This window comes from Sinocyclocheilus grahami, unplaced genomic scaffold, assembly GCF_001515645.1.
Source record: "Sinocyclocheilus grahami isolate Dianchi unplaced genomic scaffold, SAMN03320097.WGS_v1.1 scaffold359.1, whole genome shotgun sequence".
Taxonomy (NCBI): domain Eukaryota; kingdom Metazoa; phylum Chordata; class Actinopteri; order Cypriniformes; family Cyprinidae; genus Sinocyclocheilus; species Sinocyclocheilus grahami.
Window position 1 is genome coordinate 600,005 of NW_015505538.1, and position 27,895 is coordinate 627,899.

Consider the following 27,895-nt stretch of genomic DNA (forward strand, 5'->3'; position numbering starts at 1 on the left):
GAGAGAGAGCGAGAGAGTGTGTGAGAGAGAGAGAGAGAGAGAGGAGAGAGAGAGAGAGAGGAGAGAGAGCGAGAGGAGAGAGAGGAGAGAGAGAGAGAAAACCCTGACACACACACACACACACACACTTTGAATTATAACACTTTTATGACATTATTTTCAAGACAATTAAGCATATTTTCCCCAAAATTCTCATTACAACAATGCATTTTTATATGCATATTTTATGATTAAAAATAATGTCATAATGCAAAAACATATTAATGGTCCTAAAACAGGCTTTAATAACAAAATATTATTTCTTGGTTCTTTATTTTGGTTTTGAGGTGAAATGTGACCCTGACATGTTCCTGACAGCTGTTGTGTATTTGTATTTTGTATTTATAAAGCACATTTCAATACAACCGAGGTTGCCCAAACTGCTGCACATCAAAATAAAATAAAATAATAAGAATAGGCAAAGGAATCAACCATTACACAGAAAAAAACATAGAACAAACACACGCCTAAGAATTAATAGCATGGGGACTTAAAAGCCAAGATTTAAAACTAGAAATGATTTGATACATAGAGGCAATGAGTTTCAAAGTTTGGGGGCAGCAACCGAAAAAGCACGATCTGGGAACCACTAAAAGAAACTGATCAGAGGATCTCAGGGGCCTAACAGAGGGATGCCGGTTCACTAATGTCTCCAGGTATTTTGGTGCCAACCCATTCAGAGATTTAAAAGCAAAGAATAAAAGTTTATATTCAATCTGGAAACAAACTGGCAAGCATTTGAGAGAAGTCAGCAATCACGTCAGCAATCTCGCAGCCGCATTTTGAACCAACTCCCATATAGACAGTATTACAATAGTCTAAACCTGAAAAAATAAGAGCATGAATAACTATCTCTAGGTCTCTAAAATAAAGAAAGGGCTTTATCTTTGCTAAAAGTCTCCAATTAAAAAAGCAGGATTCGACCACAGAATTGATTTGCTTGTCAAATCTGAATTATGAGTCAGATTTTTCACCACTGCTTTATTATGCTCAGCCAAGGAGCCAAGAATAGAAATTATAGTGGTTTGATTTCCAACTGGACCAAAAAAACAATCTCAGTTTTATTTAAAAACAATTATCACCATCCAGCCCTTGATGTCAGTTAAGCCTAGTCCCAGACTAAAATGTAAATCTGAGCTGTTTCAACTGAAAGAAACTTACTTTTTGTCTCAAGTTGCACAGCAGTAATGTTTTTTTTTTCCTAAGGCACGTTTATAAAAATGACTTCATCTCTGAAATTACTGCAATAAACTGAAAATTGAGTGTTTACTATTGTCATTTTGCATTATTGACACACTGTTTTCCTATTTAATACTGTAAAGTTGCTTTGACACAGTCTGTATTGTTAAAAGCGCTATATAAATAAAGGTGACTTGACTTAAATGTCCTAATTGAACTATGGCCTAATCCTGGCTCAGTCTAAGCCCTGTCTGTGAAACCAGGCCCATGTTTCCTAAAAATAGCTCCCAAAGGGGTGCGATTCACTTATAAAAAAGAAGGCATATGAATATGTTAAACAGTAATTCAGTTCCATGGTTTATGTCAATGTACTGACTAACTAACTGACAGCTTTATCATACCGCCACAATGCACCGTAAGTCTTTTAAGCGTAGTTTGTGGCCCTAAACGCTCTACTTTCATGCTGTCTGCCTGAAACCGAATGACTTTAGATAAAAGAGGCTCAAAAATGACATCAATCGGCATAAATGAAGATAATCGTTAGTTCCAGCAGCTGAGAGATGTGTATTAGTACCTTTTCTGAGCTGCAGTTGGAGTTTCCCTCTGAATAACTCCAGAGTGAGCGTGTGTCCGCTGCGTTCCTCCACGTGAACCAGCATCCCAGAGTTCAGCAGGGTTTTGAAGTTCATGGATAACACGTCTCTGTCTGCCGGACTGGCGCTGGGATCCGGCCTGAAGAGCAAATGAGCGCTGCCATCAAAACCGACCACATTAGACTCTGAAAACACACCAGAAACGAACAACTGTAACTGTAAAAACGACTGATTTCCATTCTAGTTAACAAGGCTTCACCTTCATTCAGTAAATACATTGTAATGACATTACAACAAACATACAAACAAGCAAACAAAAAATTAATAACATAAAAAATTAACTAAAATAAATACATAAATAATAACCGACATTAATTAAACCAACAATTATATAAATAAATCAAATTAAATAAATAATAATGAAGTAAAATAAATAAGAGACAATAATAAGTAATAAATAAGTAAAATAAATAAATTTAAATAAATAAATAAATTTAAATAAATAAACTACAATAAATAAATACATAAATATACTAAATAAGTAAACAATAGTGATAATAATGAACTAAAATTTAAATAAATATCTAATTAACAAATAAATATTTAAATAATGAATTATCAAATAAATTGAAATCAACAAATCCACTAAACGTAAATAAATAATAATGAACTAAAATGAATTAATTAATTAATTAATAATGAACAATAATAGATAATAGTAATGAACTAAAATAGATAAATGAATAAATAAATAAATAACAATTATACACAGATCATAATGAACTAAAATAAATATTTTAATAATGAAATATCATCAATAAATTGGAAATTAAATACTGAACTATATTAAATAAATGCACTATACATAAATAATAATGAACTAAAAAAATAATTAAATAACATATAAAGTAACAAAATATGTAAGTAAATAATAACAATCTAAAATGAAAACAATAATAATGAACTAAAACAAATAAATAAATATTTAGATCATGAACTACAAATAAATAAATAAATAAATAAATAAGGGATTATAATAAATAAATAATGAAGTATGATAAATATATAATGCACAATAGAGAATGTAAAATAAATAAATAAATGAATAAATAATGATTCTGTGTGTGATGTTTACTCAGTGTCAGTTTATTGTTCAGCGTCACTGTAAGTCAGTAGTTTAACTTCCTGAAGACGGCAACACTGTGACGTTCTCAAAACATTGATCTGTTTATTTGCGCACTCTGACATGTCAACAAACCCCTGATGCTAACTATTAAACTCTGTGCATTATAATTAGTGGCGTATACAGCGTGTTTGTGCAGGTCTGTTGTCACTGTAAGCGGAGCAGAGAGAGTTTAAACCTGAGGTCAACAGAGATGATGCAAACGCCTGACACTGGACTGAACCTGCAGATGCCAGCAATAAATTATACATCTTCATGAATGAAGGGAAAAAAAAGACTCCATCCCTAATGGTCTGCTATATTTATGAACATGGAAACAATCCAAAAGCTCTTAATGCACTTGAGGCAAATAAACACTCTATGTATGTTGACCAGAGCTTTTGCCCTGCGGTTCTGCCCCGTGTGACTCCAGAGACAACACGTCTCATTCAACAGAGCAACGGGACAGAACTGCCACACAGGACCTCTGAGAGACCAGTCATACATCAGGCCAGAGACTCAAACACACTCGTCTGAGTAACGCGTGTTATAATGACCTAATAAGCGATATAAGCGGTTGCATAGGGCCCCGTGGCCTCCAGGGGGCCCCATGTCAGAGTTCAGACGGTAAAGCTCGATAATAATAACTTTTATAAAAATTTCAGTCGTGTGTGCTAATGTTTGAAAATGAAGAGGCGGCACTATAAAATTGGTGCAGACTACAGAGAAGTGTGAAAAGAGAAAAGAAAGTGAGCAAGATAAGGGTACATGACGGATTTTGAAAATATATTTTCTATCGACCGGTTAAGTTTTACAACACTGCGCTGCGCTTTTGCCATGTAAAAGTTTGGTCGGATTTTCTCATTTATGTGAAAAAAGCAGCAGACGGGCTGAAAAAAAAAGTTTCACTCTGAAAATAGTTCACTCTGGCAGCAGGTGGCGCTTTAGGAACAGCAGAAATACACCGTTACCATGGTTACCCCTGAACTCAAAGCAGCGCTGCGCAAGCGCAACTTCTGACACCTGCTTGACAGTATTTACATGTTTTCAAACAGCCATTCAGATATTTTTTTATGTTTATCAAATAACACAAATATTTAAATATACCATATCTCTATTCAAACATTTGTTTACACTTATACATTTTTGCATTTTAAAGCCCAAAATAGATTATTCTGCATTATTATTGATAATAATAATACATTATTCTCTTTAATTTTCATAATCCAGGTGTTCTTGCTTTATTAAAGCATTAATCTCACAAAATTTTCATACATTTTTCTGAAAGCAATGGTTAAGCTTTTACATTTTTAAAAGTTTTACATAATTGTTAAAAGAGCTTAATAAGTAAATATATCTTCATATTAATGTATTGAAAGATAAACACTGAGTAGATGATTAAGACAGTTTGGAAATTTTTTACAACAGGGTTGTAATAGTTATAGTTAACTAAAAAAAAATGTTACTTGAAATAAAATAAACGTTAACTGAAATAAAATACTTATACTGTTTTATTTTAGCTAGTTGACAAGGCAACATTTCCCATTTTCATTTAGTTTATCTTGATGTTCTAAAACAACTAACACTAAAACTGAAATAAAACATAATATCTATACAGAAAATCAACAAAACTAATAAAAACAAACAATAAAATTACTAAAACTTTAAAATGAAAATGACAGTAGAAAATATAAAAATAATTAAATATATTAACAAAAACTATAATAGCACATGAATGATACTAAAATAACCAACCCAGTCTCATAAAAATACGTACCTCTGGGTACTGTTCTGCAACACCGTTTTTACGTACCTTACTGCACGTTTCGCCGCAGTTTCAAACAGAAATGTCCACTGAGTGGCGCTAAAACACGGGTTCAATACGTGAACCCTGGTACGTTTTTATTACGTTGATATAGGTACGTATTGCGACGATTCAGAATTCAAATATCCGGGGACTGTCGCTAAAAGTTAATGCTCTATCGTGTTGGAAATATGCCCTACACCAAACCCAACCCTAAACCTACCCGATAGTGTTAACAAATGCAAAACTGATATAAAAACACATTTTTTGATGCAACCGTGCCGTTTTAACTTCCTGATATGCAGATTTGAACTGTTTTGTCGAACCGTAGTTACACGGGATTCGTACCGGAGCTCCTCGCCTCTCAAGTACATATCCGGGTACTCCGTGAGCTACCGAACAAACCTATCATCTATGAAAACCCATTGATATGAAGCTGGATATGTGCGGTGCTAACATTCAAAAGCATCAGTTTTCTAATCTCCCAGCATATTAAAAATGTTTTGAAGTCACGACATAATACTCTTCAAGTAATTGTGCGAAAATTATGCTTTATTAATCGAAACTCTGTAAATCATATTTTGTGTGAAAATAATTTAAAAGGTGTCGGAGTTGTACTGCCTCTAGTGTTCATTTCTTTTGGAAACTGCAGTGATATGTACTTATTGGTACGTATTTCGCGTCTTGCGAAAGTGTGCCCCCAGGTACGTTTTTGCCATGAGACCGGGTAGAAAGTAACATTGCTTTACAATAAAGTGTCAGTGTAAGATGTATACGACGGGGGATGGGGGGGCCCCTCTTTTGAAAAACTGCCTAGGGCCCCCAAAATGCTAGGGCCGGCCCTGCTTGGTGATATGTGGCGTTAAACTGTCATATTATAAAGCACAGACTGATCTGGAGTTTCATTAAGGTTGTCATCAGCAAACTAAAATAAATTATATTTAAAGGTAAACTGCATCAGATCGAAATCCAAAAATAATGAGTCTTACCAAACAGGTCTTCCACTGGCTGCGTAAACACACAGTCTCACACCTAAACTCACTACATTGCTTCCATTTACACACCGTTTTGAAAGTTCTGATCAATGTTTTGGAAGTGTCACAGTGTTTCACTCTTCAGGAAGTCAAAACAGAATATTTGGACAGTTCACAACATGCAAGATTAAAAATCATATTTAACTAAAAACATTTGAATGATTTTAACTTATATTTAAATTAATGAATAATAATAATAATACTATTACATTTCTATCATAACAAAATATTTTAAACAATATTAAATAAAATTCATAACATGAAAGTTTTTAAATCAAATTTAAATAAATAAATGAATAATACCAATTATATTAATTTGACTTTATAACGTAAAAGATTAAATCATATTTAAACAAATAAATTAATGTATTTGTTTAAATACACAAATTATTTTTTATTCAATTTAAATAAATACAAATGTATTCATATTTAAATGGTGAATGAATAGCTGAATAACGAACATGATAATAATTTCATAATTTAAATACATTTCATATTTAAATAAACAACATGAAGGATTTTAAATCATATTTAAATAAATATATAAAAAACATTTATAACATTTTATTCATATTTACTCTAAATTAATGAACAAGAAACTAATTTCATAACATAAAAGATTTTAAATTACTTTAAAATAAATGCATACATTTTATAATATGAAATTAATGTTCAAATAAAAAAACATAACATTTTAATTCATATTTGAATGAATGAATGAATAAATAACTATAATAAATTAATTTCATAACAAAAGATTTGGAATCATCTTTTAATAAAAAAACACTTCATAATATGAAAGATTGTTAAAGACGTACTGTATTGGCAGCCATAGGCCTCGAGTCTCAGGCCGATCCTGCCGTTGGGGTTCCAGTGGAGCGGCAGTATCCGGACGTACTGAGCGATGACCGGCTGCTGGAGTTTGTACATCACCACACTGTCAGCGTTCGAGTTCCCAGAGAAAGCCTTGCATGAGGAGAACAACAGCGTTACGTGACCTTTTGTGGTTTGACCTGATGCACTAATGCGCTCCTGCATCTTTTATGTTTCCCACTGGATCATAAAGAAGCATAAAGATAAAGAGAGCAGTCTATAACTCTTGTTCAGCTTAATACGAGGCGAGAGCCTGTGGTGATTGGAGCGACTCGACACGGCCACGGGTCAGCGAGCAGCGCTCCTCTCCATCACGTCACTGTATTAAAGGAAATCAATACAGCACTAACCTGCTGAACTAAAACACTGATCTCACTACTAAGACCGGCTTGTTAGGCTGGTCTATGACCAGCTGAATAATTGTCATTTCACGAGTTCACACTTACATATAATGAACAGAGTAAAGGTTATGCGTATTTGGCATGCTGTCCGGGGAGAGGGCTCCGAGCTCGGTTATTGCTCTCTAGCCCGGGGTACTCCCCATGTCCGGGGAGAGGGGTCCGAGCTCGGTTATTGCTCTCTAGCCTGGGGTACTCCCCCTGTCCGGGGAGAGGGGTCCAAGCTCGGTTATTGCGCTCTAGCCCGGGGTACTCCCCCTGTCCGGGGAGAGGGGTCCGAGCTCGGTTATTGCTCTCTAGCGTGGGGTACTCCCCCTGTCCGGGGAGAGGGGTCCGAGCTCGGTTATTGCTCTCTAGCGTGGGGTACTCCCCCTGTCCGGGGAGAGGGGTCCGAGCTCGGTTATTGCTCTCTAGCGTGGGGTACTCCCCCTGTCCGGGGAGAGGGGTCCGAGCTCGGTTATTGCTCTCTAGCGTGGGGTACTCCCCCTGTCCGGGGAGAGGGGTCCGAGCTCGGTTATTGCTCTCTAGCCCGGGGTACTCCCCCTGTCCGGGGAGAGGGGTCTAAGCCCGGACACAGAGCGCTCCCCCCGAGTGTTCCTCCCCGTGCTGGGGTAGGAACGGGCTGAAGGTGAGGAGTCGGGGTGGTGGAAGGATGCTGAAAGACTAGAGATAATGGAGGTAAGGCTGCTTTGATTATTTATAGGGGTTCTCTCTTGTGCTGATTGGATAGATGGTGTAATTACTGATGATGGACTGGCCGTGTTAATTATCTGCGCATGCTCCTACCAAAATTTGTTAATAAAACATCACGTATAATTAGGCTGACATGTTTTTTATGTTTACATGAAATGCATTATTGTGTTAAAAAAAAATCTCACCATATGTACAGCACAGCACATGTACTGGACATATATATAAAATATAAAATAATATTAAGTTTCAGTGTCATTTTTTTAAATCAATGAAACAATACATTATTTTTTCATTATCATTAGCAAAATAAAAGGTAAAATTATTAAATATAAAACAAATACTATATACATAAAATATTATTACAAATTTAATTTAAAATAAATTATAATTATACAACATACATTAAATATATTAAATTACATAATTAAATTATATATATATATATATATATAAAAAATGTAAAATACGTATAAAATTCTATTAAAATTTATTATATTTACATTTTTAAATGTATGTTATATGTATATGTATGTTAATTATGCTTAATTATACAATATAAATTAAATTACATAATTAAATTATAATATATATAATTTAAAATACTTATAAAATTCAAATAAAATAAATTATATTTACATTTTAAAATGTATATTAAATCTAGAAAATGATATATACAATAAATATAAATAAACAAATGTTATATAAATGTTAAATCATTAATTATATAAAAAAATTAAATTAATATAAAATATGAACACATCCTAAAGCAACTTTTAGGTAGTGATGGAATTAATGTGTTAAAATCTGTAAAGCTTAAAATGTATGTCAAATATATAAATACATAAAGTAATAAATGTAAAAAAAACTATAATAAATATGAAATTATTACAAAATTATATAAAAAATAGAATAACATATTTAAGTTATTTTTATATTTATGAAGGCATTAAGTTTATATTGTTGTATATTAATATGTAAATAAAATGTATAATGAATGTTAATATATAAATAGATAACATAATAAATAAACGTAACAAAAATATAATTACTAAACATCAAAATATAGATTAAATGTATACCCAAATTAAAAAGATAAAATATTTATATAATTAATTATGAAAAATACACAATCTACCTGTCAGCTGTTTAGGCTAAGACACATCTGAACGACCACCAGAACCAGCGGGCTCCAATTTGAGAGACCAGTCAGACCAGCTTAAACCAGCTAAAACTAGCACAGCACCTCAGGCTTTCATAATCAGGGTATTTTCCAGTTAAGGTCCTGCTGGCTATTTAAAGAGGCAAACGGAGGCACCAAGTGAATTATTTTGCAGGGAGGAGCATTCATTTTGTCCTTAAATCTGTCAGAGATGTGTGCAATTTGGAGTTCTGGGTTCAGAGTAATTGGGAGCTGAGTAGCGCTCTCAGTGTGTTTGAAGGGATCAGCCGTCTGCTGCAGTGCAGCGTTAAGCCCAACAAATTGCTCTGTTTCCTGCTGAGGAGGCGCATCTCATTTGCTCAAAAGTGGCCTGTGAAATACATCGAGAGTCAAGGTGCAAATCCTCCAGCGTCAGGAGCGACAAGCTCTCGCTCTCACGAGAGGAAGAAACACAGGCGCTCGCGTCTTCAACTCTAAACGCTTCTCGTGACAGACGGAGTCGTGACTAGCGTTTCTCACTGCATACTGATGAGTCTCGGGTCTGTTCTGATGGGTCAGGAAAAAACAGCACTGAATGTTAATTATAACATGCAACTAATCATACAGTCATGTAAACAAATTTGGGGTGTGATTTTTTTTTTTTTAAAGGAAATTCATACTTTTATCCAGCAGGGATGCAGTAAATTGATCAAAAGTGTCAGTCAAGACATTTATAATGTTACAAAATATTTATATTTCAAATGAATGCTGCTCTTTTGAACTTTTAATTCACCAAATAAACCTGAAAAACAAAATGTATCACGGTTTCCTCAAAAATATTGTGCAGCACACCTGTGTTCAACACTGATAATAATCAGAAATGTTTCTCGAGCAGCAAAGCAGCATATTATACTGATTTCTGAAGATCATGTGACACTGAAGACTGGAGGAATGATGCTGAAAATACAGCTGCGCATCACAGAAATACATTACTGTTTAACAGATATTCACATAGAAAACAGCTATTTTAAATTGTAATAATATTTCACAATTTTACAGATTTTACTGTATTTTTGATCAAATAAATGCAGCCTTGATGAGCATAAGCTCTTCAAATATATAAAAAATATATATATATATTTTTGTTGTTGACATTAAATTAAATTTTCATTCATTTCTGCACAAACCTGATTTTGTTACTGAGTTTGGTCATCAAATGTAAATTAGCATCTTGAAGAACACTAGTTTGATTAATCAATAAGTACAAAGCACACAGAACAGACGGTATGGCATTTCGGCAAACAAACGTGAAGACGAGAAAAGATCTGAAACTCAATTAGCATCTATTCTCTGAGTGTGAAAACGAAATAAACCCTCTCACACACTTAACAAGCTCAATTCAATAACACACTTAGCTAGTGCTGAACTCACTGGAGAGCAGGAGGAAGCTTACATCTGTTTCTAAATCTGATTTAAGATTACACATTGAAGGAAGAGAATTAGATTCATATTTTTAAATGTCTGTTAAATAAATAAATTAATAAATAAACATTTATTATAATAAAATTACAATGATAAAATATCTAAGATTGCACACTGAATGAGGAAAATTATATGTATAATTTTAAATGTATATTAAAGACATAAATAAATAATAAATACATTTTATATTTAAATGAATAAATGAAATTCTTACTCTGCATTATAGGCCGAGCTGCATGGATTGCATCACGCGCTGTTTATAACTGATCCAATGCTGATCCATTTGTTAGGAGAAAACAACTGCTGCCTTCTTAGGGAGCATCCCAACTGAAATGTAAGCCTTATAAGTGGCCAATAAGAAACACTCTACATAGGCACTTATTGTGAAGTGCACAAACTCACAATGTTTTTTTAAAGCATTAGCATCACACACAAATATTGGTATAGATATATATATATATATATAGTATATTATTTTATAAGTATACATATCAATTTGATAATTATTCACATTAATTCATATCGACCATTAGATACATTCACAAAGGGTTTGTCACAATGCATTCTGGGACTGTTTTCAGAGTGTGATGTCTTAAATTTCAGAAAGAAAGCAGCAAATTTATGTAATTAAGTCTGTGTTCACGATGCATTAATGTGCTGTCTAGGTAGGCAGCTCACTAGACTTCGGAACAGACTATTTTTTCCCCATTTCTCCTTCATGCTGGTGTGAAGTTACGCTCATTCATCTATACATCTTAATGAGGATAAAGCTGTTCCGCGGTAAAATCCTGTTAAAAACCTGCTTGTAGTCGAACAACCACATCATCAGACATCACTGATCTTTTCATTAGGGAAATTCTCTTTGTGGCTTTCAATATCGCATCTAACCCTGTGCATTATGGTTTGAAAACAATAACTGACTCAAAAATGAATGTTTCGTGTCCTAAAGGAATTGCTTTCTTTCGTGGAAGACAAATGAAGATGTTTAGCAACCTTTTCACTTGCATACAATCTAAACACAGGACAAAAAAACACTATTATACTGTATATAGCCATAACAGGCTCTTCAGATTATCACTTTGGTGTTTTTAGAGTTTTTTGGTGTTACTTGAAAAAAGTAATCTGATTACGTAACTCGCGTTACTTGTAATGCGTTACCCCCAACACTGGTCTTCACACATTTTCACTGTCTCCATCTTTGCCCCATGATGCTTTGCATGAACAATGGAAGTAACTTCTGTCAAACTGTAAACAATCAGCCAAAGATTTTCTCTATGAACGCAAGCATTTTCATAAACTTGGTACTATGAGGTGACATTATAAATACTGTATTGACCAGCTTTAGAAACCTTACAGTAAAGGCTGCTGATAGGGATTAGAATTGAAAATGGGAGACGATAACATTTTAAAGCATCCGTGTGAAAACAATCCTGCAAAGAGACGTGAGGATTTAAAGAGAAAAACCAGAGATTCTTAGTGCATTCAGTGAATTATTCTTGAGATAGAGTGTACATTAAGACCACAAATGCGCAGATATGTTGTCTTTTTCAAATTGTTACAGTGGAATACAAAGTGGATCTTTAAGTGGAACTTCCTCAAACTGGAAGTGCCTTCCATAATTTAAAACGCAGTAAAGTCTGTTAGGAAACAGGTGGATAGAAAAGTCAACATGAACAGCCTTCAAAATATCTCCTTTTTAGGACCCCATGAAATACGTTTTACTTTTTCCAAATGTTTGTTTATTTATTCCCAAATTCTGTGTTTGTTTCTGTTTAAATTGTTTTGGATTCCTTTTTTTTCTATTTACATTTTTCTGGACTAAAATTTTAGTAATCAAAAAGCATGTGTAATTATAAAAAAAATATGCAGAAAATTATGCAAAAAAATAATAATAATTTAATAAAAATATATGGCCCCATTTTATTTCCCCCTCAAATTATGTTTTATTTTTACCAAATCTTCTGTTTTCCATTTTCATTTTTGTGGATTCCATTTTAATAATCAAAGAGCATGTGTCATTTATTTTATTCATAAAAAAACAACTATTTATTTATGCATTACATTAATAGTGCTCTATGAAATCCCCAGATACAGATCCCCTGTAAAGACCTCGTCTCAGACGACCACCGGGACAAGACCACAGGAACCAGATGATTCCTCTGCACAATGTGACTTTGCTGCAGCCTGGAATTGAACTGCTGGTTTCGTCTGGTCAGAGGAGAACTGGCCCCCCGACTGAGCCTGGTTTCTCCCAAGGTTTTTTCTCCATTCTGTCACCGATGAAGTTTTGGTTCCTTGCCGCTGTCGCCTCTGGCTTGCTTAGTTGGGGACACTTCATTTCCGGCGTTATCGTTGACTTGATTGCAAAGATACTATTTAAACTGAACTGAGCTGGATGATGAATTCAATGATGAACTTTCTTTAACTTAAAAATTAGTATTTACTATTGTCATTTTGCATTATTGACAAACTATTTTCCTAATTAATGCTGTTCAGTTGCTTTGACACAATCTGTATTGTTAAAAGCGCTATATAAATAAAGGTGACTTGACTTGACTTCGACTTTTTTCACAAATTCTGTGTTGTGCATTTACATTTTTCTGGTAATCAAATGAAGGCATAAAACATTCATTTAACTTATCTTTTGATCCAAAGAAGTGCTGCACAACAGAGGTTTACCATTAAAATTAAAACATGGATGAAACATTGTATGATTATTCCTTAAACATAATGGCCATGTTTGAATAATAATAATAATAATAATTATTATTATTATTATTATTAATACATTGAGACATTCTACTGTAAAATACTGATATATTTCTGTCACAGTTTCTTCAAGTTTAACCAGACTTTTATTTTGACGGGTTGCCGTAAAGAACAGCGCCATTCATTCAAGCAGAGACACGCAGAACATGCAGGATTCATATTTAAAGAGTCTTTTTGTGGTTTAATATTCACAGACAGTAGTCCATATCGCCGTTTGATGTGTACTGACAAAATCTGACAAATTCCTTGACATTCCGTTTTATAAAGTAAATTGATTCCGTCTGTGTTTTCCGTATCGCGGAAATCATGCGCCCATACTTTTGTGCTCTAGAGAACTCATGCAGATTTAAAACAAGTAAATAATAACAGAATTTCAATATCAAACAGGCAGTTACTGTGTAAGCATTAATATTCTGAGTGCATCACAACAGAGTCCATTTACCTACAGCCGACCATAAAGACTGACACCAATAAGCCTGAAAATCCCGTTAAATCCCTCTTAAGTAGCTGCATTCGCTGGCCACCCGTAGAGCCGAGTCCCGCGCTGCAGATGTGGATCCGTACACCTCAGCGGCGCAGGCTAAATCAGATCAGACGGCATCATAAACGCTACCTGTTCCTCGTAAATCATGATAAAACCACTGAACGGTGGGGCGCCGAGGTGCGCCGGGCGAGAGCGACATCTGCTCGGTACAGGAGCCGCGGCGCATCGGCAGCACGGGAAGTGAAAGTGCAGAGCCAGCCAGACGGGTGGAGCCCGGCGAACCCAAATCCAGTCGCCCGGCGAGTCTCGCTCATAATCAGGACAGCCAAACTCAAGATGAGGATATTCTAGAGCCCGACAGAACCGATATACACATCAGAAACGCCAAAGCTAATAGCCAGAGGATGATTTTAATGCTTACAGCATTTAATCCTTGAGATATTACTGAGATCTCATTTGTAAACTCTAGTTAAACTGTTGTTCAGTCCTGTTGAATCATGCAAAACAAACCTGAGGTTTAATGTTTATATCACAGCCAGTTTGCCTCAGAGCAGAATAACTAGCCTATTTTAGTATTTAGGGCAGTGGCAGTTAAATATGTGCGTCAGAAGACATTGACTGACAACTAAACACACACACACAACATCACAACAGAGTGTATCCAATTGGTCAAACACCACAAGCGTTTTTCACTGTTGTAAATTCCACGCAAGTAAGTTTTTTCCCAGTATCCATTAAAACTAGTATTTACTATTGTCATTTTGCATTATTGACAAACTATTTTCCTAATTAATGCTGTTCAGTTGCTTTGACACAATCTGTATTGTTAAAAGCGCTATATAAATAAAGGTGACTTGACTTGACTTCGACTTTTTTCACAAATTCTGTGTTGTGCATTTACATTTTTCTGGTAATCAAATGAAGGCATAAAACATTAATTTAACTTATCTTTTGATCCAAAGAAGTGCTGCACAACAGAGGTTTACCATTAAAATTAAAACATGGATGAAACATTGTATGATTATTCCTTAAACATAATGGCCATGTTTGAATAATAATAATAATAATAATTATTATTATTATTATTATTAATACATTGAGACATTCTACTGTAAAATACTGATATATTTCTGTCACAGTTTCTTCAAGTTTAACCAGACTTTTATTTTGACGGGTTGCCGTAAAGAACAGCGCCATTCATTCAAGCAGAGACACGCAGAACATGCAGGATTCATATTTAAAGAGTCTTTTTGTGGTTTAATATTCACAGACAGTAGTCCATATCGCCGTTTGATGTGTACTGACAAAATCTGACAAATTCCTTGACATTCCGTTTTATAAAGTAAATTGATTCCGTCTGTGTTTTCCGTATCGCGGAAATCATGCGCCCATACTTTTGTGCTCTAGAGAACTCATGCAGATTTAAAACAAGTAAATAATAACAGAATTTCAATATCAAACAGGCAGTTACTGTGTAAGCATTAATATTCTGAGTGCATCACAACAGAGTCCATTTACCTACAGCCGACCATAAAGACTGACACCAATAAGCCTGAAAATCCCGTTAAATCCCTCTTAAGTAGCTGCATTCGCTGGCCACCCGTAGAGCCGAGTCCCGCGCTGCAGATGTGGATCCGTACACCTCAGCGGCGCAGGCTAAATCAGATCAGACGGCATCATAAACGCTACCTGTTCCTCGTAAATCATGATAAAACCACTGAACGGTGGGGCGCCGAGGTGCGCCGGGCGAGAGCGACATCTGCTCGGTACAGGAGCCGCGGCGCATCGGCAGCACGGGAAGTGAAAGTGCAGAGCCAGCCAGACGGGTGGAGCCCGGCGAACCCAAATCCAGTCGCCCGGCGAGTCTCGCTCATAATCAGGACAGCCAAACTCAAGATGAGGATATTCTAGAGCCCGACAGAACCGATATACACATCAGAAACGCCAAAGCTAATAGCCAGAGGATGATTTTAATGCTTACAGCATTTAATCCTTGAGATATTACTGAGATCTCATTTGTAAACTCTAGTTAAACTGTTGTTCAGTCCTGTTGAATCATGCAAAACAAACCTGAGGTTTAATGTTTATATCACAGCCAGTTTGCCTCAGAGCAGAATAACTAGCCTATTTTAGTATTTAGGGCAGTGGCAGTTAAATATGTGCGTCAGAAGACATTGACTGACAACTAAACACACACACACAACATCACAACAGAGTGTATCCAATTGGTCAAACACCACAAGCGTTTTTCACTGTTGTAAATTCCACGCAAGTAAGTTTTTTCCCAGTATCCATTAAAACTGAATTACCCATCCTAACGACCTCTTATACAGCCCTCATTAAAGAGTAATAGCCTCATTCAGAATAAGCTCCATCTCTGCTCGGCTGTCACAATGAATAAAGCAAAAGTCAGACGTTCATTGCACATTTTCTGACCGGAGAGGACAAAACGGTTCCTCCAAACGAACCAAGTGATTAAGGTTAATCAGGGGTCGTTGATGAGGGCAGACGAGCGGCGCTCTGACACTCATTTAAATCACCGTTTCATCATATTATAACACCTGCAGCAACACCAGAAACCATCAGCGCCATTTAATCTGTAAGAAACAGACAAACGAATGACTGGAATGCTTTATTAACATCAAACCATGAAGTTGGAAAATTAGCATTTTATTCCACAATCGCCATTTTTTATTTAATTTGTATTATATATACACACATACACATGTATGCATGCATAAAATATTTAAATATAAAATACAGTTTGAAAATGTGGGGGGTCAGTAACATTAATAATACTAATATTCAGTAATTACTTAATATTAATTCTTGTATTCAGCAGGGATGCATTAAATAGATGTGACAGTAAAGTCATTTATGTCACAAAAGATTTGTGTTTCAAATAAATGCTGTTCTTTTGAACTTTCTATTCATCAAAGAATAAAATAAAACTTTTCTGTTTTCAACATTGATGATAATCAGAAATGTTTCTCGAGCAGCAAATCAGCATATTAGAAGTATTTCTGAAGATCATGTGACACTGAAGACTGGAAATTCAGCTTTGATCACGGGAATTAATTACATCTTAACAGATATTCACATAGAAAACTGCTATTTTAAATTGTAATAATATTTCACAACTTTACTGTTTGACTGTATTTTGGATCAAATAAATGCAGCCTTAGTGAGCAGAAGATACTTCTTTCAAAGACATGAAAACATCCCAAACTTTTGAACTGTATTGTGTCTATAATTCCTGTAAATATTTGATCTGTGTGTTGCATCCACTCAATGAAAATGGAAGAAACGTATTACTGACTAACATGATTAAAGATAGTTGAAAATCCCCCCGAAACATGTTCAGCAAAGCAAACTCCAAAGCAGAGCAGACGTCTGTGTAATGAACTGGCCCGAATCTCATCTATTATTTACCGTGTTTCCACCTGCAAGAGCCGAGGGACAAAAGCTAGTTTAGAGCGGGACGGGATCAGCAGAAATGTCTGATGAAAGTAAAAGCGACTTTTATATCGTTGATTGTAGAGCATTTGATGAAGCTAACGCAATACACATAGATCTGGAAAGCTGCCACTTGCCTGCTTTTACCTTGACTCAAGCAAATAAAAAAAAAAGGTAACAAGAGGATATGAAGTTAAATAACTTCTTTTTGGTTAATTGCATCTGCTGAGTTCATCTGAAGAGATCATAATTAGAATTTCATACGGATCTAATTTGCTCTTTTTTCATGGCAGATCTAAAAGCCAGACTGTTTAATCTGCATGTTGAAAGCCAAACATGTGAAAGAGTAAATTATAGTTATTATCGTTTGGCCGTGCACTAAAAATTCAGTTTTTCAACATAACACAAAGCGAAATAGACTACAGGAGAAAATCATTCAAGTGTAAAAAAATAAATTAAAAAAATTTGAAAATAAAAAGATAAAACAATACAAGAACTAATGAAATTAGGAAAATAATTATACTCTGTCTCTCTCTCTCTATACACACAAATTGCAGAGCAATTATGGAAATTAATTCCTGCAAAAGATATATATTAAATCAAATGATCTATCTATCTATCTATCTATCTATCTATCTATCTATCTATCTATCTATCTATCTATCTATCTATCTATCTATCTATCTATCTATCTATCTATCTATCATCTATCTATCTATCTATCTATCTATCATATAAGTTATAATTATATACATATTGTTATATATATATTACAGTATCTATTTTTGTACATTATATATATATTTAATAATTTTTTAATTACATACGTTGCAAATGACAAATATTAAAAATATATAATTTTATATACAGTATATAGTCATTTAAAATATATATACACAATTGTAATTAAATATTTGAATATAATAAATTAAAATTATATAAAATTACTATATATATATAATTTACATATATAGTTATATAAGTTATAATTATATACATATTGTTATATATATATTACAGTATCTATTTTTGTACATTATATATATTTAATCATTTTTTAATTACATATGTTGCAAATGACAAATATTAAAAATATATAATTTTATATACAGTATATAGTCATTTAAAATATATATACACAATTGTAATTAAATATTTGAATATAATAAATTAAAATTATATAAAATTACTATATATATATAATTTACATATATATATATATATACACAATCATTTTTAAATACATTAAATATATTAATATATTAAATCAAATTAAATATAAAATTATATATATAACTTATTTGTAATTTGTATATATTTATTTGTTATTATTTTTTAATTAAAAAATATATTTATAAAAAATTCACTGTTTTCACACAATGCAAAATGAAATACACTCATTCTGTGTTTCTAACAGCTGTATTCTTTTGCTTCAATATATAATGGCCTCGTAAGTATGGCTGTTATATCCTACAGATAAAATCTAAAATTGGTAGCGGCCATCACGAGAAACACAATCACATTTGCATTCTAATTAAACCCTCTGTGCAGTATTCATATCTATGTATTTATCTGCGACATGGTGAGGAACGATTACACCTGCTGATAGATTAACAGCCGACGATTTAAATGACAGCTAATGGCAGCCGTAATGATACGGACACAGAGGAAGGTTTCAGAGAAATCCAGCACTCTTCACAGCGAGAGCCTGCGGCGGTCGGGGAATTAACACAAGCTGCTGTATAAATGAGAATGCTTTGCTTATTTATCCCATGATTCAAAGAGCTTTGCTGCGATATCCCAGCAGATTTGTGCAATGACATATAGCATGTAATCCGGCCTGTGATTGGAGGCATTTGAATGGGAAAAACACCAGAAAATGAACGTCTCACAAATTCATTATTGCTCTAATAATGTTGTTTGGACTTGAATGTGTCAGTAAAGTCAGAATGTCTCAACTGGCCTTAGTGTGAAAAGATGGATCTCAAAATCATAAACGTAAGAAAATCATAAACCTGTGCATGTGCAGGACCTGATTGATTTTTCTATAGAACAGCGGACAGCTGATCTGCTCAGGACAAACAAGGATGAACGACCATCACAAAACACAAAACAGTCGTGGATCATCCAGGTAACGACAGCCAGCTGAGATTCAATGGTACAGTAAGTACATTTTTGAATGGGGCATTTTTTTATAAATTCTGTTATTTTGTCTTGTGGACTATACATGTTAACATCTGTGAAATAGCTTATTCAGGACAGTACTAAATAAAAATAACATGCCGAGAATGGAAGCCGATATTTTTATAATATTATGCGCTTTGTACTGTAATGCTTTCTCACTGGTGAATGAGACGTGAGGAAATCTGACAACGTCGCGTTCAACCCTCCACTAACGCCGTCCCTCATCGTGTCGTTGGTCAGCCTCTGCTCTGCCTATGCGCGCTCATGTGTTTCGGAGGAGGCGTTGGAGAGTGATTATGCAGGGAGGGTGGGATCTTATGCTTTCAAAGCTAGCTTGCTACTGCTAGCCTCTCCGAAATCACCTACTCTACCTTTAAAGGGGTCATGAACTGGCTTTTTAAAAATTATTTTGTACGGTTGTCCACTTATGACATTCGCGTGATTTTTATATTCAAAAACATCAAAATCAATAAGTAATATTCTATTTTCTACCCTGGTTTTGAGGCCGGCTGGAGAAACGCTGGTAACACTTGGAAGTAAACGCCCACTGCTGTGATTGGATAACAGTTCTGCATAGTAAACCAACTTTCTGTGTGTCTGTTTGACAAGCTACCGACATGTTGGAGCCTTCTGTGACTTCAGTTAGACACATACACATAATCAAGACATATCAAGCGATCTCTAACAAAGCTATAGTGACATACAGTACAAATATTTTTTACTCACATAAGTGTGCTGCGCCATTCCTATCGCATCCAATATAGATGCACAGCCTTGCTTTTTAATCTCAGTCTTGTCGACTGTGTCTCGTTTACAAAGGAGTCCGCGGTGAAAAGAAGCGAACAAACACTCAATGTTTTACTCGTGTGAGCTGCAACTTCATTAAAAATAAAGTTCATCCACGCATTCCTAATATTTGAATCCGAAGGAAGGTTATGCAGCGACTGTGTTCTTCCAGGCACTGCACAATATTCTGCGATCTTTAACGGCATGTTTATTGCTTGGTTGCTCGATCCGGTTTAGCGCCTGTTATTTCCCTACAATGTCATGTGCGAATCAGTGGGCGGGGCTACATAATTATGTGTTGATATTCTTCTGTGGAGGCGGAGTTTAACAGATCTATTACATCATTGAATCCAGAATCTGGCGTCAATAAAAGCTTTTATTTCAGTAACAAGGACGTTTTCAGTTCTGAAACTATCTGAACTATCCCTTTAAGATTCAAGAAGCTACAAAACCATCCAAACCAGAAGCCTGTTTCTCTCCCAGAGTCCAGTGTGTTGTGCTGGTTTTATATAGAGTTTGATGTCAGTCTCCAGACAGCAGGTGTGCGGATGAGGTGACTGCAGCCTCTGCTTTTTTTTCTCTGCGGCCTTTAAGCAGAAACATCAGACCGGGCGCTGCAGTCTTTGAAGCGCTGCTCTCAGAGCCTCCTACACTGTGTGTGCTTGTTTGTTTGTTGACGAGAGAGTGTGTGTGTGTGTGAGTGTGTGTGTGTGTGTGTGTGTGTGTGTGAGTGTGTGTGTGTGTGCGCGTTTTTGTGACAAATGAGGACATAAATGTGTATAATGACAAAGGTATGACAGGTATTACAAGGAGAAGGTGACTTTTCAGGACATTACCCCATGTCCCCACTTTTCAAAACGCTTATAAATCACACAGAATGGAGTGTATTGAAAATCTGAAATAGCACAAAGTCTCCTGTGAGGGGTAGGTTTAGGGGTAGGGTTGGTGTAGGGCAATAGAATATACGGTCTGTACAGTAGAAAAACCATTACGCCTATGGAGAGTCCCCACTTTTCACAAATGTAAACCTGTGTGTGTGTGTGTGTGTGTGTGTTGCACCTTTGAAGGCTATTTTCTGGGAGGAACAACAATTACACTTCCTCCTACTCCAGTCATTAATGTTGTCGCTCCTGGAGGAAACATATTTGCACTTAAACACTGCGCTGCAGCGGCATGTAACAGGCTGAAATTATTCTTTCAGCCTATCTTTTAGCTTTTGAAACGTGAGGCGGGCCATTCTTTGAGCACATCTGTAATGTGGTCACCTGTCAGCCTCAAGAGGGACGCATTCACGGATACAACGAATGCCACGACACAAGCGCAACTAATGCGATAAACCGCTGAATCTCACTGAGCTGCCACAAATGACACCAGATGCTCGCAGCCATCAAAAGTGCCGTGACCCACAAGGCTTTGCAGTTCTTGGCCAGAATAAACAGCAATTTGCATTCGGTGCATTTATCAACATACCATATATTTTATGGTCTTTTGCCACTTACTGTATATTGATAGGGAAAGTAGAATTACACTGATAAAAAGTATTCTGTGGTGAAGTAAATACTACGGAAAAACAAATGTCATTTCTACATTAAATAATTTAATTCAGGCAAGAATAAAAAAAAAGAGTAAATTCTATATTAGCACTCAATTCAAGCTTGTCAAGTTTGAACTTATAAGTTGGAATTGTTGGTCATGTTTACAAGGATTCTTTGAGTAAATATCAAAGTTATGATACCGGTGTTTCCATCATGCGCTGGGGCATGAATAATTAATAAGGTTGAATTTTTCACTGTTTTCTAATTGTATTTACACTGCTTTAGGGGCAGTTGTGGCCTAATGGTTGCTGTTAGGGTTGGAAATCTCATTTCACTTTATTTTTGTTATTAAAATTAAGAAAAATAAGCAAATTACAAGCACAGCAAAACAAATAAATATGAAATAAACTTTTAATTTATTCAGCTACAGTAGGCTATGGTTTATTTAACGTGGTAAGAAATATTACAGAAATTGAATAAAGTGAAACTATCAAACATGATTAACGTTAATAATGACAGACAGCAGCAGGTAAATAAGGCTGCTGTCCCTTTAAGACTGACTGCACGGATCCAATATACTGAAACACATCCGGTTTTCACCCGACTGTTTTACACTGTGTTTACTTGAATACTCCACACGACGGGCATTATGACATAACTGTGTTTGTATTTGACCATTCAAACACAATAAAACACGAAAGAAATCTGTTTTCGCGATCGCTTGCCGTCTGAGAGGGGCTTTCAGTGCGTGTGCTTCGGCTGTGTGTCAGTCAGCACCAGCACTGCATTGAGTACTTTTTCACTGCTTATTGCACTTAATAACCCTACCAAGTGCGTCCCACTCTTTATTTTCTCATTCATGCATGTTTCCTTATCACTCAAAAGGTATATAATGTTTAAGCAGTACTGTTACTCAGATATATCTGCATACCGCGGAATACACGATATAGCAACTTTATTTCACTGTAACGATATATAGAGTCATACCGCCCAGCTCTAGTTGCAGTGTGTGTGTGCACTTGGATGGGTGAAATGCAGAGCACAAATTCTGTGTATGAGACACCATACTTGGCCACACGTCACGTCACTTTTATGGTTGCTTTTGTTGGTTGGTTTAGAAACCTGCTGTTTTGTGAAATCTGGAGTTCATTTTCTACTCAAAATGACCCATTCATTCTCAAACACTATCCACTGATTGTTAAGTATTGACGTCTCTGTGTTCCACACTCTCTAGTGAACCACATTCTCTAACAGCATGGCTATTTTCAGTGCTACATTGTATGAGTAAAGTTTAAAAATCGTGACTGAGTAAAATGTGCATGCAGAGATATTGCAGAGTATAAACTTCAAATAATTACGTAGAAATTACTAATCAAACTCTAACTGGTCACGTTACATTTACTTATTCTCTTTGCTTTTTACATAACTTAGTTAAGTAGATTTGACTTCATTCCATATTTAAATTTTTCTTTAAAAATATGTGTACAAAAACTTGCAAAAGAAAAATTTAGTAAATGTAACTTATTGTTTTTTTCAGTGTAGAATCAGGGTTATAAGAGTTAAAACTAAACTAAAACCTTAAACACTTCTATTACTTGAACTAAATTTTAAATGAAATGAAATTAAATAAAACACACACACACACACACACACACACACAAACATATATATATATATATATAGTTGCCAGAGCAACATTTTTCATTTTCATTTAGTTTAACAAAACTAAATAAGCTAAAACTAATAAATAAAAATGTATAAAAACTATACAGACATGTTTAAAATAATAATAATAATAATAATAATGAAAAAAAAAACACTATACAAAATTAAATTTTTTTTTACTACAAATAACATCTAATTCAGAAAATAAACAAAAACTAAAATAGTGTCTTGGTGATCTAAATATCTAAAATAACACTGGTTAAAAAAACAATGTGCTTTACTTATATCACTTTTTTTAACGATACTTTTTTAGTATTATTGTGATACTATTATAGTTATTAATATTATGAATCAATTTTTATTTTTATATTTCTGCTTTCATTTCAATTTAAAGTTGCAGTATTGTAGTAGTTGTAGTAATTTTAGTAGATTTTTAAATGTCTATATAGTTTTTATTCATTTTTATTTCAATTTTAGTTATTTTAGTACATCAAGTAGAAACTAAATTAAGATGGGAAATTTTGCCTTGGCAACTGCTGAAATAAAACGTGTTTTATATTTCAGTTAATGTTTATTTCAGGTAACAACATTTCCTTTAATAATTTTAGCTTTAATTAACTTAAATAAGTCACCGTTATTTCTATAGCGCTTTATACTGTACAATACAGATTAGTGTCAAAGCAAAAGCAGAAGAGTGAATAATGATTGAAGGTGTTGAATTACCGTCTCTGCGGTTGAGTTTGGCGAAGCCCGGCCCGTGACTGTTGGACAGCTCTGATGAACTTGTGAAGGCCGACTGAGGCAGAGCGGAAACCAGCGGAGAATCACAGCTCTCTACACACACACACACAGAAACACATGATGCACAGAGCTACTGTTCAAACGACTGGGGTTTGTTTGAAAGAAATTAATACTCATATTCAGCAAAAACCCATTCAATTGATCAAAAGTGAGAGTGAAGACTTGTTTTCAACATTGATAATAATCAGAAATGTTTCTTGAGCAGCAAATCAGCATATTATACTGATTTCTGAAGATCATGTGACACTGAAGACTGGAGTAATGATGCTGAAAATACAGCTGCGCATCACAGAAATACATTACAGTTTAACACATTCACATAGAAAACAGTTATTTTAACAGTTATACATTTTTTTCTGTGTTTTGGATCAAATAAATGCAGCCTTGATGAGCAAAAGAGTGCAGCCCTATTACCTTTTTATTATCGTTTGGCCATGCAATAAAAAGATTTGGGTGGCGAAAACTGTCTGAATGTGACAGGTGGATATAAAATAAAAATGAATTGTTGATGTCAGCTGAAAAAAAATTTGACTGAAAGATTTTAATGAAAGATTAGGAAGACGAATATTCATGTTTTAAAATAACATGCACTTGTACATCAGTCAAAACAAGACCTGGAAGTCGTAATAAGAAGGTAATAGGGCTGCACGATTATGACAAACATCATAATTGTTGATTATACCCTTGAAATTGTAATTGCGATTATTAATTATGATTATCACAATTTACATTGAATGATGTTTATACCATTGTTTGATGCAACTGCATGCCGTATAGGTGGAGGAGGAGCCCGAGGCGGAGAACCAACGAGCCAGGCGGAGGCGGAGATCCAGAGATCCGCGGCGGAGCGACTGAGGACCAAGGTGGAGCTGACGGGAGGAAGGAGCCCAACGAAGCCGGTAGGACAGAGCGACGAGGCGTAGCCAGAGGAGAGAAGTCCAGAGGCGATGGCGGGTCGACGCCCAACCAAGGTAGAAAAAACCTTAAGATAACCTGTAGAAAGAAAGAAAAACGCATCTTAAGCACGCAGAATAGCATAAGTGGACTTTGAACGATGAATTGCCGCTTTGAACGATTACGTAATTGTGATTGCGATTAGAAATTCGATTAATTGTGCAGCCATAGAAGGTAAACAGTCAGTTTTGATGTCATGTTGACTTCAACGTTTGTAGAGTAAATATCATGATGCTCACATCCACTGACATTCCCAGCAACCCTCACATGCAGCTCCTCAGCGCTGAAATTTGGGCACTTGGGGATGTTTTTAAAACCCATCCAGCTTTACATTTATTATTCAACTTCATAAGAAATTGAAGACTGTTTAAAACATTTTACCTACAGAAAAAAACCCTTTCCACAAAGCTGACCCAATTTCTCCATACGAAACACACGGTCAGGTGACCTGATTTATATAAAACCAAGCGTTTTCATACAGCATTATTATTTAAATATGTGCGAGAGCATGTTAAAGCCTTATTTCTTTACCCATTTAATGAGAAAGCGGTGTGTTGTGTGAAATATTCTGAACATTATTCCTCTAGTTTTATTGCAAACGGCTCTTGTTTGCATCCCCACCAGAACACAATAATGCTTCCGATTACTTTTATAGTAATAGTTATTCCCAGAGTGTGTACTGAATAATATACGTCGGAACATAATTGTCCTTTTCCTGGTTTGTATAATCAGCTTCTGTGCCTCTATTTAGTGTGTTGCTCCAATGTATAAAACTTTGAGCAGACGCCTGAACTTGATTGCTGCGATCATCTTCCCTCTAATGAAAGTCATACTTTAGAAAAACAGCTTCTCATTTTCATATCAGAGAGCTGTACAGTAAAAGCTTTGGCCCCTTTGATGGTTTTTGCAGTGACTGTCATTTTTTGTAAAACAAATCCTTCTGGACCTTTTCCGTCCCGTTTTCAGTGAGGAAAACAGAACTTCAGATGTTATAATAACAAACCAATACATTTAAACAAATAACAAAATAAAAATACAATTTAAAACAAAAAAACATAGAAGGTAAACAGTCAGTTTTGATGTCATGTTGACTTCAACGTTTGTAGAGTAAATATCATGATGCTCACATCCACTGACATTCCCAGCAACCCTCACATGCAGCTCCTCAGCGCTGAAATTTGGGCACTTGGGGATGTTTTTAAAACCCATCCAGCTTTACATTTATTATTCAACTTCATAAGAAATTGAAGACTGTTTAAAACATTTTACCTACAGAAAAAAACCCTTTCCACAAAGCTGACCCAATTTCTCCATACGAAACACACGGTCAGGTGACCTGATTTATATAAAACCAAGCGTTTTCATACAGCATTATTATTTAAATATGTGCGAGAGCATGTTAAAGCCTTATTTCTTTACCCATTTAATGAGAAAGCGGTGTGTTGTGTGAAATATTCTGAACATTATTCCTCTAGTTTTATTGCAAACGGCTCTTGTTTGCATCCCCACCAGAACACAATAATGCTTCCGATTACTTTTATAGTAATAGTTATTCCCAGAGTGTGTACTGAATAATATACGTCGGAACATAATTGTCCTTTTCCTGGTTTGTATAATCAGCTTCTGTGCCTCTATTTAGTGTGTTGCTCCAATGTATAAAACTTTGAGCAGACGCCTGAACTTGATTGCTGCGATCATCTTCCCTCTAATGAAAGTCATACTTTAGAAAAACAGCTTCTCATTTTCATATCAGAGAGCTGTACAGTAAAAGCTTTGGCCCCTTTGATGGTTTTTGCAGTGACTGTCATTTTTTGTAAAACAAATCCTTCTGGACCTTTTCCGTCCCGTTTTCAGTGAGGAAAACAGAACTTCAGATGTTATAATAACAAACCAATACATTTAAACAAATAACAAAATAAAAATACAATTTAAAACAAACAAATAAATGTAAACAAATTATTAAAAATAATAAAAATGAAAAACAATAGATGAATCAAATGAAATAATAAAATAAATATTAATATTTAAAACAAATAAAACAGAAATAGCTTTCAAAAATAAATGATGATGATAATATTAATAATTATTGTTATTATTATTTAAAATAATTTAAAACAAACAAAAATATAAAATCAAACAAATAAATGCAAAACATTATTAAAATAATAAAAATTAAAAACAATAGATTAATAAAATGAAATAATAAAATAAATGTAATAACACTTAATAAAATTTTTAAAACAACAACAAAAAAACAATATAAATAAAAACAATAAATATACACAACAATAATAAACATAATAAATATTAATATTTAAAACAAATAAAACAAAAATAGCTTTAAAAATAAATGACGATGATGATGATAAATTATATTATTATTATTATTATTTAAAATCATTTAACAAATAAAAAATATAAAAACAAACAAATAAATGTAAACAAATTATTAAAAATAATAAAAATGAAAAACAATAGATGAATCAAATGAAATAATAAAATAAATATTAATATTTAAAACAAATAAAACAGAAATAGCTTTCAAAAATAAATGATGATGATAATATTAATAATTATTGTTATTATTATTTAAAATAATTTAAAACAAACAAAAATATAAAAACAAACAAATAAATGCAAAACATTATTAAAATAATAAAAATTAAAAACAATAGATTAATAAAATGAAATAATAAAATAAATGTTAATATTTAAAACAAAATAAAATAGTATTTAGATATTAATAATAATAGTAGTAGTAATAATACAATATTTTTAAATAATTTAAAATTAAAATAAAAAAACAATTCAAAGAAGTAATTTAAGCAGAAGCCTTTAGGTTATTTTAAGGTTATTTTAAGATCAT

At 34.2% G+C, this 27,895-nt stretch overlaps 1 protein-coding gene across 1 annotated transcript in view; it reads right to left on the reverse strand.

Moving 5' to 3' along the window:
• Positions 1-27,895, reverse strand: part of cntnap3 (contactin associated protein family member 3) — a 95,775-nt gene that overhangs the window by 51,594 nt on the left and 16,286 nt on the right. The window contains exons 2-8 of the mRNA XM_016229854.1: positions 23,998-24,108; positions 15,338-15,517; positions 13,778-13,995; positions 9,373-9,480; positions 7,194-7,625; positions 6,630-6,777; positions 1,793-1,996 (exon numbers count right to left, since the gene is read on the reverse strand). Coding sequence (XP_016085340.1) covers positions 1,793-1,996; positions 6,630-6,777; positions 7,194-7,625; positions 9,373-9,480; positions 13,778-13,995; positions 15,338-15,517; positions 23,998-24,108 — 1,401 coding nt within the window. The remainder of the gene's footprint in view (positions 1-1,792; positions 1,997-6,629; positions 6,778-7,193; positions 7,626-9,372; positions 9,481-13,777; positions 13,996-15,337; positions 15,518-23,997; positions 24,109-27,895) is intronic.